Source organism: Eretmochelys imbricata, chromosome 9, assembly GCF_965152235.1.
Source record: "Eretmochelys imbricata isolate rEreImb1 chromosome 9, rEreImb1.hap1, whole genome shotgun sequence".
In the NCBI taxonomy this organism is placed as follows: Eukaryota; Metazoa; Chordata; order Testudines; family Cheloniidae; genus Eretmochelys; species Eretmochelys imbricata.
The window spans coordinates 47,009,644-47,025,450 of NC_135580.1; the positions used below are offsets into that span (position 1 = coordinate 47,009,644).

The 15,807-nt window shown below is 42.9% G+C and overlaps 1 protein-coding gene across 11 annotated transcripts in view; it reads left to right on the forward strand.

Annotated features, from left to right (window-relative positions):
• The window catches only part of SAP130 (Sin3A associated protein 130), a 36,155-nt gene continuing 20,348 nt past the window's right edge, over positions 1 to 15,807 (forward strand). For 5 of the 11 annotated variants that reach the window (XM_077825678.1, XM_077825682.1, XM_077825686.1 and 2 more), the window contains exons 1-5: positions 1 to 119; positions 1,186 to 1,303; positions 2,823 to 3,061; positions 4,055 to 4,213; positions 9,154 to 9,265. In XM_077825678.1, the coding sequence (XP_077681804.1) occupies positions 1,192 to 1,303; positions 2,823 to 3,061; positions 4,055 to 4,213; positions 9,154 to 9,265 (622 nt within the window). In that variant the 5' untranslated portion in view covers positions 1 to 119; positions 1,186 to 1,191. Of the gene's footprint in view, positions 120 to 1,185; positions 1,304 to 1,945; positions 2,058 to 2,822; positions 3,062 to 4,054; positions 4,214 to 9,153; positions 9,266 to 15,807 lie in introns of those variants that run through there. The other 6 variants (XM_077825680.1, XM_077825687.1, XM_077825683.1 and 3 more) reach the window with 2 other exon arrangements.

Consider the following 15,807-nt stretch of genomic DNA (forward strand, 5'->3'; position numbering starts at 1 on the left):
ACCAACCGGAGCCAATCAGGCGGAGGGTGGCTGCGGCGGTGGAAAGAGAGCATCGGTGTCAGCGGGTGAAACAAGTCCGCAAGCAGCTGCGCGAGGCCGCATCGCGCGCGGGGCAGCAGGTAGGCCAGCTCAGGGACACCTCCGCGCGCGGTGCGGCCGAAAAGGGGTTTCGGAGCCGGAGTCCGGGCGACTGGAGCGGACCCGGCAGGAGAGGATCGCGGGAGGCTGAAAGGAGGAAAGGGGACCCGGCTGCGGTTTCTCGGGGGCCAAGAGCTGCTTCCCCCGCGGGCGTTAGCGGGGGGGGCTACCCGTGTTTGTTTCAAGCTGCCCTGCGGGTACAAATGGTTTGTTGCTGGCTGCTGCGCTTTATTGCTTGTGAACATCCGGGCTCTGCGCGTCCCTCACAGCAATAGGGGGCGGAATCTGCCGTGGAGAATTGCTCCCTATTGGCCCGTAGGTTCTTATCCCATTGGCTAGTTCTCTCGTGAGGTCATCAATAGGATGGGCTCCCGATTGGTTGAGAGTACTAGCCTTGATCTGCGTTTAATTGGCTCATAGCCCAGCGTGATCCTGGATTGGCGCAGGACTAGTGATGCCGTCTGCGCTACTCCATCCAATCAGCGGAGGCGCGAGTAGCCGGTTTATGGGGGTCCCTGCTGTAACAGCCCCTCTGGCCCGTTGCGTAGGGCTGGTCCCCACTGCAGGCCGGGGGGTGCCCGGGGTCTCCCTCTCTCGGAGCTGGGGGCTGGGTAAAGCAGATGTTCCGAGCTGCTGCCGCGCAGCCCCGGGGTCACGCTTGCTGTGCTGTGTATAGAGCATTGCTCACGTTTCCCGGGTAGTGCCCCTCTGAGAAACATCCCCTCGCCCTCCCAAATCTGGTCTCTTTCATCCATAGCCCAGCTGAACTCCGCGCTGCGGGGGATCAGACTGTGGAAACGTCGGGCACCGGTGTGTACCGCTCTCCGGCTTCCATTCCCAAGCGAGAACGTGTCTGCTTTCAAACCAGATTTTTTTTTTCCCCATTAAAATTCATGGTCATTCTTCAATTGTCCCGTGTTACAAATTGTCATCTCAGACCCTGGATGACATGGGAGGGATCAAATCTCATCCGGGTCAGCTCTAGCATAGTTAGTTGAACATATTGCTAGGATTATGTTGCTTTAAAATATTCCTTATCTTGTGCAGGTGGGAATGAGTTCTCAGCAGTTTCCCCGTTCTGGAGCCCTTCCTGCGGGACTAGGACAAGCTCCACCCCCAATTTCCACCAGTGGATCTACAGGGCTGATAAACCCAACAACCACAGGTAAGACAGCTATTGGAGTTTCATTCTTCCTGCCAAACAGCTTCATTCTGAGGAATTTTGAGACAATTTTCTGCGTGCTCTGCAGAATTTTATTGAAATGATTGTGGATATTTAAACACATCAAGGACAGACATGACTCAAACTCTGATATAATTAGGTATATTAATTTGAAGAATTGTAAGAAGCTCTTCTTCCACTCCCCACATGTCGTACTGGATCAGTGTGGGTTGGGAATGTGCAAGTTGCCTTAGGAAAACAATGTTAGCAAAAACATTTTGACCACAAGCCCCTGTTTAGAAATTATCTAAAAAGTAAATTATAGTTGGTGTAGGACATTCTAGTTGGGGAGGGGAGAATGCAAAGAAATCACAGGTAGGTGGGAACTATAGGGAGCGGCTTCAGAGCAAACCACACAGAAGTAAACATGGACCATGATCACCTATAAATAGAACTGTATGATTAGCTGATGTATTAAAGGGACACTGTCAGAAAGTGGATTTTAAAAAAACAATTGATTTGTCAATGTTCCTTTAATTATTTGCTAAATAAGACTATATGTCTGATAGTTTTCAAACCCACTTTAGAAATACCTGTTACTGTTTCATTATCTCCATAACTCTTGACTGGTGTTTGATGTCTTAGGTCCCAATTCTGCAATGAGGTCTGTGCTACCAGATGCCTGCCCCGACCTGGAGCTCATTGCAGGATCAGGGCCTGAGTAGTGAGAATTGCCACATTACTGATGCCTCCAGCAGTAAGTCAATCTGATCTTACAGAGTAAGATGGAAGGAAGTATGTTTTTAGTAATCAAATGCATAATTATGGTAGGAGATTCTGAGAGTTGTACAGAAAGTATAAAACAAATTCTACATAGGTTTTGATTGCCTAATAATAACTAGTGTTTAAATACAGTTTACAGCTGAGCTTCTTGTGCTCATATGAATTTATGAGATGGAAATAAAACAGAAATTCCAATTTTAGTCTAATTATCGTTGTCATTGTGGCAGCTTTGTGTTTTGATTGTTATAGTTTTTTGCTTTGATGCTTTATTCTTATTTTTAATTAGATGAAGTGGTTGGACAATCTTGCATTTAGTGGAGTCTTTAATAAAAAATTAAATTGAATCCATGTCATGAGGCCTTAGTCATTTGCGTGATGGTCTTGATCAGCTTATTTTTTTCATTTAAATTTAATTATTCACTTTAAAGAGAGGCTACAATTAGAGGTTTTTTTAAGAAAGACGATTGTGACTTGGGTTAGACCAGGATGTGTGGGGATAATCCTTAGGGCTCTAAGAGGAATGCAGAGCACGCTTTGCAGGAGGATTGATGACATTCTGGAGACTTTTGTTTTTCGAGCAGGTTTTTCATACCAGGAGTAGTGAATGTCTCTTGTTCAGGAGGTTTTAAACAAACTGCCTTTGTATGTATGCATTTTGCACTCCATTTCTAGGCTTGTGGGCAAGAGTGCATACTTCTTACCCATTTTTATCCTCTTCTTTTCTTTTTTCTTTCCTCAGCAGTGAGTGATGAATCTAATCGAGAGTCAGAAGTTGCTCCCAGAGAGCACATGGGCCCTGGTGGCTCTCTACAGTCTCGTGAAGAGAAACAGGAACCAGTGGTTGTTCGGCCATACCCACAGGTTCAGATGTTGGCACAGCACCATACGGTCCAATCTGGTGCTGCAGTTACAGTGACCGCTCCACCGGCACATCTGACTCCAGCAGTGCCACTTTCCTTTTCAGAGGGACTTATGAAGGTAAAGAGGTGGCTCATGACTGAGTTGATAGTGAAAATAAGCCACCAGAGGAGTTAATACTTTCCCAGTGCAGTCAAACAGCTCTAGGCTAATTTCAGTTGTGTTTCATTTACCTTCTCTTGACTTAAAATGTTCTTTTCTATAAATTACCTAATTTATTTATTCAGCTCTTTTTCTGTGCTCTTTTTCTGTGAATATGTGCCTCTTTGGTGTGATGCCCCTACTCCAGATGGCAGATTGGGAACCTTGCAGCCCCTAGGTAGCATTTTGTGGCCTTTCCGCTTACTTTATTTCTTAGATTAAGGATGATCTAAATCAATTTTACAACCCCCTATTCCTTCCTGGAAGAGGGAGGAAAGAATGTCAGTGAGATACTCACTTGTGCATATAAATAGAGCATTAAAACGAAGTTATGAAGAATCATGCACAAACTAGGCAATTCCTATAGCTGGGCAGAATCCTTTTTGTGAGGATGGGGTTAAGAAGACACAAAAAGGGGACCTTTGTAAGGGATGGTTGTAACTTGAGCAAAGGGTTGATTACAGCCATTTTCTCTTTTTCCATCTAAGCCTTAACTAAACATGATCTAAGATCTAATTGGCAGAAGAAGTATCGTGCAGAAAATCTAAAGGTTAAGAAGGGAAGAGAAAAGGGAGATGAAAGTTTTTTTAAAAAGTAAATCAGGATACTGTTGTCTTTCTTGTTTGGCTTTTCGGCTGTATTTGTGATGTTTGTTTGTTCTGTGATATCTCCCAGAGTGTCTAGATGTGATTGGGGTTCTGCTGTGCAAAGTAATGTCCACAAGGAGACATTATGAAGAGTTGCTTCCTTCCAGTTTCTCTCACCTGAAAGGGACCCATGCTTCTTCCCTTCCCCTCAAAACACACACATCCTGCTAGCGCTATTGATGCAAACCTCACCAGGCTGTGATTTTTTTAGGAGAGATCTCTACTTCCTTGGATTGAATTGTCATTATTTTTTTGTTTCTTGCAGCCTCCTGTGAAGCCCACCATGCCCAGCCGGCCCATTGCTCCTGCTCCACCCTCTACAATGTCAGCTCCCACCAAGGTTCCTGGGCAGGTTACTGTTACCATGGAAAACAGTATCCCACAAGCCTCAGCTATTCCTGTGGCAACAATCAGTGGACAACAGGTTTCCTTTTTCCCTCCCTTGTTATTTACTAAAATGGGATGTTGGTTGGAAGTTCCTCTGTCCAGAAACCATCAGTAGAGCAGGGAAACCTTGAGAGGGGGATGAACTATTCCATCATTGCTCCCCAAAGTATTAGTAACCACCAAGAGTGTGTGGAGTTGAGAGCAGACATCCCCAGCAATGTATAAGAAAAATGCAGCTGAGTAGGGAGATGAAGCAAGGGCCGTAGGGCCCCACCCCATTAAAACCCGAGGCCAGTGGTGGGCAACCTGTGGCCCATCAGGGTAATCCGCTGGCGGGCTGCCAGTTTGTTTACATTTGCACGGCCACACGCAGCACCCCGTGGCCGTGGTTCTCTGTTTCTGGCCAATGGGAGCTGCAAGAAGCAGCGGCCAGCACGTCCCTGTGGCCCTTGCCACTTCCCACAGCTCCCATTGACTGGGAATGGTGAACTGTGGCCACTGGGAGCTGCGGGCAGCCATGCAAATGTAAACAAATTGTCTGGCGGACTGCCAGCAGATTACCCTGATGCGTGCAGATTGCCCACCACTGCCCTAGGCAGGTGACAGTTGCATCTCCTTTGGTCCATCTGATAAGCTGGGGCCAAATAAATCTGTAGAAATCTGCTGATTTAGGCTCATTCTTCAGAACAAAGCACAATCCCTTCTGCAAAGGTGAAGCTATCATTTTACTCTTTTAGAAAGCTACTAGTTTTAGTTTTGAGACTCCATTTGACAGAACATACAAGGTGGTAGCATACTGACACGCAAGCAGACTGAAATAATAAGCATTTTCTTAAACTCTCTCACTGTTGCTGCTCAACCAACGGACATGCTAGTATAAATGGATGCTGTTTGTTTGATTTTTTTTTTTAAATCACCTTGTTGTCTAACTCTACTCAAAGCAAGTCCAGTTGTTGTATTGGTAAGCAACTGGTTTACACTAGTTCTGCTTTTTGTAGCCCCACCAGTGCTGTCCCACACCAGACCAGTAGAGGAGAACTTCTGAAAGCTCTGAGCGTAGGCAAGGCTTTGGTCTGAATGCTTGTCAAAGAGTTGATGTGGCACTTTAGAGACTAACAAATTTATTTGAGCATAAGCTTTCATGAGCTACAGCTCACTTCATTGGATGCATACAGTGGAAAATACAGTGGGGAGATTTTATATACACAGAGAACACGAAACAATGGGTGTTACCATACAGACTGTAACAAGAGTGGTCAGGAAAGGTGAGCTATTACCAGCAGGAGAGTGTGGGGTGGGGGAACCTTTTGTTGTGATAATCAAGGTGGGCCATTTCCAGCAGTTGACAAGAACAGTAGGAGGGGAATAAACAAGGGGAAATAGTTTTGCTTTGTGTAATGACACATCCACTCCCAGTCTTTATTCAAGCCTAAGTTAATTGTATCCAGTTTGCAAATTAATTCCAATTCAGCAGTCTCTCGTTGGAGTCTGTTTCTGAAGTTTTTTTTGTTGAAGAATTGCCACTTTTAGGTCTGTAATCGAGTGACCAAAGAGATTGAAGTGTTCTCCAACTGGTTTTTGGATGTTATAATTCTTGACATCTGATTTGTGTCCATTTATTCTTTTATGTAGAGACTTTTTCTCTTTCTTTTTCTCTACAAAAGAAAAAGGACACTAAACTATCTAAACTACTACATGCCACAAGGGGCCACAACAGTGGTTCCCTTAACCCACCCAGGAATATTCTTAATCTATCCAACTATTCTCTTAGCCCAGCAGAAGAATCTGTCCTATTTCGGGGCCTCTCCTTCTGCTCCTCCATCCTCACGAGCATGATACAGTTCTTTGGCGACCTAGAATCCTATTTTCGACGTCTCCAACTCAAGGAATATTTCCAACACACCTCTGAACAACATACTAACCCACAGAGATCTTCCTACCAACACTACAAAAAGAAAGATTCTGGGTGGACTCCTGAAGGTCGAAACAACAGACTGGACTTCTACATAGAGTGCTTCCGCCGACGTGCACGGGCTGAAATTGTGGAAAAGCAACATCACTTTGCCCATAACCTCAGCTGTGCAGAACACAGTGCCATCCACAGCCTCAGAAACAACTCTGACATCATAATCAAAAAGGCTGACAAAGGAGGTGCTGTCGTCATTTTGAATAGGTTGGAATATGAACAAGAGGCTGCTAGGCAGCTCTCCAACACCACTTTCTACAAGCCATTACCCTCTGATTCCACTGCGGGTTACCAAAAGAAACTACACCAACTGCTCAAGAAAGTCCCTGAAAAAGCACAAGAACAAATCCGCACAGACACACCCCTAGAACCCCGACCAGGGGTATTCTATCTGCTATCCAAGATCCATAAACCTGGAAATCCTGGACATCCCATCATCTCAGGCATTGGCTCCCTGACAGCAGGATTGTCTGGCTATGTAGACTCCCTCCTCAGGCCCTACACTACCAGCATCCCTGCTATCTTCGAGACACCAATGACTTCCTGAAGAAACTACAATCCATCGGTGATCTTCCTGAAAACACCATCCTGGCCACTATGGATGTAGAAGCCCTGTACGCCAACATTCCACACAAAGATGGACTACAAGCCGTCAGGAACAGTATCCCCGATAATGTCACGGAAAACCTGGTGGCTGAACTCTGTGACTTTGTCCTCACCCATAACTATTTCACATTTGGGGACAATGTATACCTTCAAATCAGCGGCACTGCTATGGGTACCTGCATGGCCCCACAGTATGTATGCCAACCTTTTTTGGCTGACTTAGAACAACGCTTCCTCAGCTCTCGTCCCCTAACGCCCCTACTCTAGTTGCACTACACTGATGACATCTTCATCATCTGGACCCATGAAAAAGAAGCCCTTGAGGAATTCCACCATGATTTCAACAATTTCCATCCCACCATCAACCTCAGCCTGGACCAGTCCACACAAGAGCTCCACTTCCTGGACCCTACGATGCTAATAAGCAATAGTCACAAACACCACCCTATACCAGAAACCTAGTGACCGCTTTACTTACCTACATGCCTCCAGCTTTCACCCTGACCACACCACACGATCCATTGTCTACAGCCAAGCGCTGTGATACAACCGCATTTGCTCCAACCCCTCAGACAGAGACAAATACCTACGAGATCTCTATCAAGCGTTCTTACAACTACAATACCCACCTGCTGAAGTGGAGAAACAGATTGACAGAGCCAGAAGAGTTCCCAGATGTTATCTACTACAGGACAGGCCCAACAAAGAAAATAACAGAACGCCACTAGCCATCACCTTCAGCCCCCAAATAAAACCTCTCCAACGCATCATCAAGGATCTACAACCTATCCTGAAGGACGACCCATCACTCTCACAGATCTTGGGAGACAGGCCAGTCCTTCCTTACAGACAGCCCCCCAACCTGAAATACTCACCAGCAACCACACACCACATGACAAAAACACTAACCCAGGAACCTGTCCTTGCAACAAAGCCCGTTGCCAACTGTGTCCACATATCTATTCAGGGGACAACATCATAGGGTCTAATCACATCAGCCACACTATCAGAGGCTCGTTCACCTGCGCATCTACCAATGTGATATATGCCATCATGTGCCAGCAATGCCCCTCTGCCATGTACATTGGCCAGACTGGACAGTCTCTACGTAAAAGAATAAATGGACACAAATCAGACGTCAAGAATTATAACATTCAAAAACCAGTCGGAGAACACTTCAATCTCTTTGGTCACTCGATTACAGACCTAAAAGTGGCAATTCTTCAACAAAAAAAACTTCAAAAACAGACTCCAACGAGAGACTGCTGAATTGGAATTAATTTGCAAACTGGATACAATTAACTTAGGCTTGAATAAAGACTGGGAGTGGATGTGTCATTACACAAAGCAAAACTATTTCCCTTTGTTTATTCCCCTCCTACTGTCTTGTCAACTGCTGGAAATGGCCCACCTTGATTATCACAACAAAAGGTTCCCCCACCCCACACTCTCCTGCTGGTAATAGCTCACCTTTCCTGACCACTCTTGTTATAGTCTGTATGGTAACACCCATTGTTTCATGTTCTCTTTGTATATAAAATCTCCCCACTGTATTTTCCACTGTATGCATCCAATGAAGTGAGCTGTAGCTCATGAAAGCTTATGCTCAAATAAATTTGTTAGTCTCTAAGGTGCCACAAGTACTCCTTTTCTTTTTGCGGATACAGACTAATACGGCTGCTACTCTGAAACCTGTCAAGGAGTTAACACAAAAGCACGCTCCTGAAACTTGCGTTTCAAAGCTCATTTGCCAAAACCAGTTTTCAGCTCTAGCAAGTGAAATACCATTAGGTTAACATAAAGTGTTTAATGAAACATAATGTAACATAAGTGTGATACCTACTAAACTTTATTTGTAACTGGTTAGCAAGTATTGTTCACGAATTTTTAGGGTAGGTGTTTCTACCTACTAGGGATTCACACCAATTATTGCCTTTTAAGTGATGTTCCTAAATATGCCTGGAAAGGCAGTTACAAGTGAAATATGGGGAGTTAATTTAATATGTTGCAGTTCTTCCCAGTCTCCCATCTTTCTATTAATTCTGCTGAATGGAGTGATATGAACTGTCTAAAGAGATCAATAGATGCAGAAATGCCACCTGCCCAATTGAAATGGGACAGTGACTTGGAGAGAAAGAGAAATTGGTAACTGACACATACTTGCCTGAGTAGATGTGTGTTGGAGAGTTTTCATTGAAAATGGAAGGAGGCTGCAGCTTCATCCTGCAGAAATGTTTGTCTGTACCCCCCCTCATTTGTAATGTCTCTGCATACTGGTGTTTTTCCACAAAACTGTTAAATGTGGTTTGTTGCTGCCTTTAACCTTTTAACATGGGCAATTACCTGCAAATGTGATCTTTTTCTCTGGGCAACATTTCTCATGGAATCCTCTTTTTTCCCTGCAGGGACATTCCAGTAACGTGCAGCATATCATGGCAACAAATCTTCAGATGTCTATCATCCGAAGTAGTGCTCCTGGTCCCCCTTTACACATTGGAGCTTCTCACTTACCCCGAGGTGAAGTCAACATGGCCTGTAAAAATGACTCGTTTTTCACACCTGCTCAGGAAGGCTGCATCTACACTAGCTTCTTTTTTCCCTTAAAATTTCCCACTATTGTTAATGCGGGTATCACTCCAGCGGTAAGAATGCTAATGTAAATAGGATTCCAGATAGCTGCTGGCATTTTAAGTGTTATATTTTCTAAAACTGCCTAGTGCAGGTGTACATGATGGTGCTTAATATGCTGGCAGCCACCAGCACCTCTTCTGTTTGAACGCTGCTGGAAAAACAGTGGGGTACTTTAGAAAACATGGCCTAGTTTAGGTAGGTCTATTGTGCAAAATGTCATGGCTTATTCACTGCTCGCTCCTGGTTGCTTACTATGCCTTGCAGTCTGTCTCCTTTCCTACCCATCCGCCACAATATCATTCCTATTCTGCAGTAAAGTGTATTACTGTATTGAGTGGCGCACATTCAGACTTGTGTCTGAGATAACTGTTCTAGCTGTGTAGGCTTTTGTCTCTTCTCCCCTGATTTTGGCTGTTGTGGTTTCAGACTCTCTTTCTGTAGCTTGTAAAGCAGAACATCAGTCACTTTAAGAGGAGAGACTAGGTCAGCTAGCATGATTGCTGTTTGAGGGATAACTTAAGTCTATCAGGCTTCTGATAGCAGGCTTATCCTTAAGGTCTATGAATTGGGCTTCCAGTCTTAGGTAAAATCAGATTGATACAAAAAAACACCTACCAATGTTTTTTTCCATCTCCTTGTCCTCTGTACTTGCATGGAACATCGGTATGTTTAGATCACAATATTATGCAGTTGCTCAAGAAAGAAATCTAAAACTTACTTTAAGCTCATTTTTAAAAAATACTGCTCTATACTCTTAATAGTGATTTTCATTCACAAACAGGTATACAGCTCTAAAGAACATGCACTCTGGGCATGCTGCACTTTCAGTGATCCCTATATTTGTGCATGCAATATGTTGCATGAGAAAAACTGTACTTCACCAAAGTATTTGGGAAAGAGTGTGTAGCTGTTTTTACAGCCCATATGGAAGAAATTGCATGTATCCATTTTTGTCATCGTTTTTTGAGCGTTTAATTTGTGTCTATTTGTGCCTTGTGGGGAACCCACTTTAACATCAATTGCTCTTTGTATTTTCATTTAATACTTATTTTATTTTTAGTCTGTCTGTTTGCAACGACTTGTTCGTATTTTCTTCCTGTTAAATTACTCATTCTAGATAATATTGAGCAAAATCTGTAGAAATGGTATGTTTTCCATCAAATTATTTGACTGCATAATATTTGGAGTGAATCATTATGTTTGTGATCCTCTTGCAAACACAAACAGTTGATTTTTCGATGAGCTAAAATTGCTGTTGAACTGCTTGATGTTTTGGGTGATAACTAGATTCGGAAAAGCAATGTTTTCACACTGTAGATGTCTGATCATTTTGGCACAGCAAACAGTAGATAGTTTACTGAACTGATACCAGGCATTTTGCTGTGGTGTTTTAAAAGATAGCTTCCATTTATTGTGCATCCATCTTTCCTCTGTACTTCAGCAGATGCAGATAGATTACTACAATTGCTAGACCACTTTTTACACATTCATCTAATATGCAGGCTATTTCAGTTACTCCTACTCACTTATTTCAATAGTTTGGAATTGAAAAAGATCAGATTTATGAAATAACATTATTAAATGTAAGAAATTGGAACATAAGAATAGTCATACTGGGTCAGACCAAAGTCCATCCAGCCCAGTATCCTCTGGCCAATGCCAGGTGCCCCAGAGGGAGTGAACCTAACAGGTAATGATCGAGTGATCCCTCTCCTGCCATCCATCTCCACCCTCTGACAAACAGAGGCTAGGGACACCATTCCTTACCCATTCTGGCTAATAGCCATTAACTTTTAATCCCCATGAATTTATCCAGTTCTCTTTTAAACCCTGTTATAGTCCTAGCCTTCACAACCTCCTCAGGCAAGGAGTTCCAAAGGTTGACTGTGCTCTGTGTGAAGAAGAACTTCCGGTTACTTGCTTTAAACCTGCTACCCACTGATTTCATTTGGTGGCCTTTAGTTTCTATATTATGGGAACAAGTAAATAACTTTTCCTTATTCACTTTTTCCACACCACTCATGATTTTATATACCTCTATCATATCCCCCCTTAGTCTCCTCTTTTCCAAATTGAAAAGTCCTAGCCTCTTTAATCTCTCCTCATATGGGACCCATTCCACAACCCTCATCATTTTAGTTGCCCTTTTCTGAACGTTTTCTAATGCCAGTATATCTTTTTTGAGATGAGGGGATCACATCTGTACGCAGTATTCAAGATGTGGGCGTACCATGGATTTATATAAGGGCAATAAGATATTCTCTTGTCTTATTCTCTATCCCTTTTTTTTAACAATTCCTAACATCCCATTTGCTTTTTTGACTGCCGCTGCGCACTGCATGGATGTCTTCAGAGAACTATCCACGATGACTCCAACATCTTTCTCCTGATCAGTTGTAACTAAATTAGTCCCCGTCATATTGTATGTATAGTTGCGGTTATTTTTTCCAATGTGCATTACTTTACATTTATCCACATTAAATTTAATTTTCCATTTTGTTGCCCAATCACTTAGTTTTGAGAGATCTTTTTGAAGTTCTTCACAATCTGCTTTGGTCTTAACTATCTTGAGCAATTTAGTATCATCTGCAAACTTTGCCACCTCACTGTTTACCCCTTTCTCCAGATAATTTATGAATAAGTTGAACAGGATTGGTCCTAGGACTGACCCTTGGGGAACACCACTAGTTACCCCTCTCCATTCTGAAAGTTTACCATTTATTCCTACCCTTTTTTTCCCTGTCTTTTAACCAGTTCTCAATCCATGAAAGGATCTTCCCTCTTATCCCATGACAACTTAATTTACGTAAGAGCCTTTGGGGAGGGACCTTGTCAAAGGCTTTCTTGAAAATCTAAGTACATTATGTCCGCTGGATCCCCCTTGTCCATGTTTGTTGACCCCCTCAAAGAACTCTAATAGATTAGTAAGACATGATCTCCCTTTACAGAAACCATGTTGACTTTTGCACAACAATTTATGTTCTTTACTATTGTTTTAACTAATTTGCCCAGTACTGACTTACCTGTCTGTAATTGCCAGGATCACTTCTAGATCCCTTCTTAAATATTGGCGTTACATTAGCTGTCTTCCAGTCACTGGGAACAGTAGCTGATTTAAAGGACAGGTTACAAACCATAGTTAATAGTTCCGCAGTTTCACATTTGAGTTCTTTCAGAACTCTTGGGTGAATGCCATCTGGTCCTGGTGACTTGTTACTATTAAGTTGCTCAATTAATTCCAAAACCTCCTCTAGTGACACTTCAATCTGTGACAATTCCTCCGATTTGTCACCTACAAAAGACGGCTCAGGTTGGGAATCTCCCTAACATCCTCAGCCATGAAGACTGAAGCAAAGAATTCATTTAGTTTCTCTGTGATGACTTGATCATCTTTAAGTGCTCCTTTTGTATCTCGATCATCCAGGGGCCCCACTGGTTGTTTGGCAGGCTTCCTGCTTGTGATGTACTTAAAAAACATTTTGTTGTTACCTTTTGAGTTTTTGGCTAGCTGTTCTTCAGACTCCTTTTTGGCTTTCCTTATTACATTTTTACATTTAATTTGGCAGTGTTTATGCTCCTTTCTATTTACCTCACTAGGATTTGACTTCCACTTGTTAAAAGATGCCTTTTTATCTCTCACTGCTTCTTTTACATGGTTGTTAAGCCACGGCGGCTCTTTTTTTGTTCTTTTACTGTGTTTTTTAATTTGGAGTATACATTTAAGTTGAGCCTCTATTATGGTGTCTTTGAAAAGTGTCCATGCAGCTTGCAGGGATTTCACTCTAGTCACTGTACCTTTTAATTTCTGTTTAACTATCTTTCTCATTTTTGCATAGTTCCCCTTTCTGAAACTAAACGCCACAGTGTTGGGCTGTTGAGGTATTCTTCCCATCATTCCCCAGGAATGTTAAATGTTATTATATTATGGTCACTGTTTCCAAGCAGTCCTGTTATAGTTACCTCTTGGACCAGATCCTGTGCTCCACTCAGGACTAAATCGAGAGTTGCCTCTCCCGTTGTGGGGTTCCTGTACCAGCTGCTCCAAGAAGCAGTCATTTAAAGTATTGAGAAATTTTTCTCTGCATATCGTCCTGAGGTGACTTGTATCCAGTCAATATGGGGATAATTGAAATCCCCCACTATTATTGAGTTTTTTATTTTGATAGCCTCTCTAATCTCCCTTAGCATTTCATCGTCACTATCACTGTCCTGGTCAGGTGGTCGATAATAGATCCCTACTGTTATATTCTTATTAGAGCATGGAATTACTATCCATAGAGATTCTATGGAACATGTGGATTCATTTAAGATTAATGTAGATTTGATTCTACATTTTCTTTCACAGGTAGTGCCACTCCCCCCAGCATGACCTGTTCTGTCCTTCCAATATATTTTGTACCCCGGAATGATTGTGTCCCACTGATTGTTCTCACTCTGCCAGGTTTCTGTGGTGCCTATTATATCAATATCCTCCTTTAACACGAGACACTCTAGTTCACCCATCTTACTATTTAGACTTCTAGCATTTCTGTTCAAGCACTTTAAAAACTTGTCACTGTTTATTTGTCTGCACTTTTCTGATGTGTCGGATTCTTTATGTGAATGTTTCTCATCTGATCTGGCCCATACTTTATCCTCTTCTATCCTCTCCTCCTGACTAGAACCTAGAGAATCTCTAGCAATAGGCTCTCCTCTAAAAGAATTCTCTGTCCGATCCACGTGCGCCTCTGCAGCAATCGGCTTTCCCCCATCTCTTAGTTTAAAAACTGCTTTGCAACCTTTTTAATGTTAAGTGCCAGCAGTCTGGATCCACTTTGGTTTAGGTGGAGCCCATCCTTCCTGTATCGGCTCTCCCTATCCCAAAAGTTTCCCCAGTTCGTAATAAATCTAAACCCCTCCTCTCTACACCATCGTCTCATCCACACATTGAGACTCTGAAGCTCTGCCTGCCTACCTGGCCCTGCGTATGGCACTGGAAGCATTTCTAAGAATGCCACCATAGAGGTCCTGGATTTCAGTCTCTTTCCTAGCAGCCTAAATTTGGCCTCCAGGACGTCTTTCCTACCCTTTCCTATGTCATTGATACCTACATGTACCATGACCACCGGCTCCTCCCCAGCACTACACATAAGTCTATCTAGATGCCTCGAGAGATCCGCAACCTTCACACCAGGCAGGCAAGTCACCATACGGTTCTCCCGGTCATCACAAACCCAGCTATCTATGTTTCTAATGATCAAATCTCCCATTACTAACACCTGCCTTTTCCTAATGACTGGAGTTCCCTCCCCCTGAGAGGTAACGCCAGTGCGAGGGGATACCCCAACATCATCTGGAAGGAGAGTCCCAACTATGGGAAGGTTTCCTTCTGTTCCTGTTGACTGCTCTCTTTCTCTGGGCCTTTCATCCTCCTTAACAGCGCAGAAAAAGATCCAACAAAGCAGATTGTTTTTTTTTTTTGGAATTAGCAATAAAGGCCAAAAAATCCTTTCTGTATCTCTTGAGTATCATCATTTTTAGCCCTAATTTTGAAGTTGCATCACTAGAATGAAAATGAGAAATATAAAATAAGAACATCATAATGGCCATAGTGGCTCAGACCAGTGGTCTGTCTAGCCCAGTATCCTGTTCTCCGACAGTGGCTGGTGCCAGATGCTCCAGAACATGGCAGTTATCAAGTGATCCACTCCCTGTCATCTAGACCCAGTTTCTGGCACTCAGAGGCTTGGGCACACCCAGAGCATGGTGTTGCATCCCTGACCATCTTGGCTAATTGCCATTGGTGGACTTATTTTCCATGAACTTACCTAATTCTTTTTTTAAATCAGTTTTCGTTTGGGCCTTCACAGCATCCCCAGCAATGAGTTGCACAGATTGACTGTGCATTATGTGAAGAAGTACTTCCTTATGTTTGTTTAAACTTGCTGCCTATTAATTTAATTGTGTCACCCTTGGTTCTCATGTTATATGAAGAAGTAAAAACACTTTCTTTTTTACTTTCTCCACACAATTCATGATTTTATTGACCTCTATCATATCCTTCCCTAGTCGTCTCTTTTCTAACTGAACAGTCCTAGAGTTTTTAATCTCTCCTCATATGCAAGCTGTTCCATGCCTCTGATCATTTTTGTTGCCCTTCTCTGTACTTTTTCCAATTCTAATATATCTTTTTTGAGATCAGGCAACCAGAGCTGCATACAGTATTCAAGGTGTGAGCGTACTATGGGTTTATATATTGGTATTATGATATTTTCTGTCTCAGCATCTCTGTTTCCTAATGTTCCTAACATTGTTAGCTTTTTTGACTTCTGCTGTATATTGAGCAAATGTTTTCAGAGAACTATCCACAATGAGTCCATGATCTCTTTCTTGAGTTGTAACAGCTAATTTAGACCCCATCGTTTTGTGTGTATAGTTGGGATTATGTT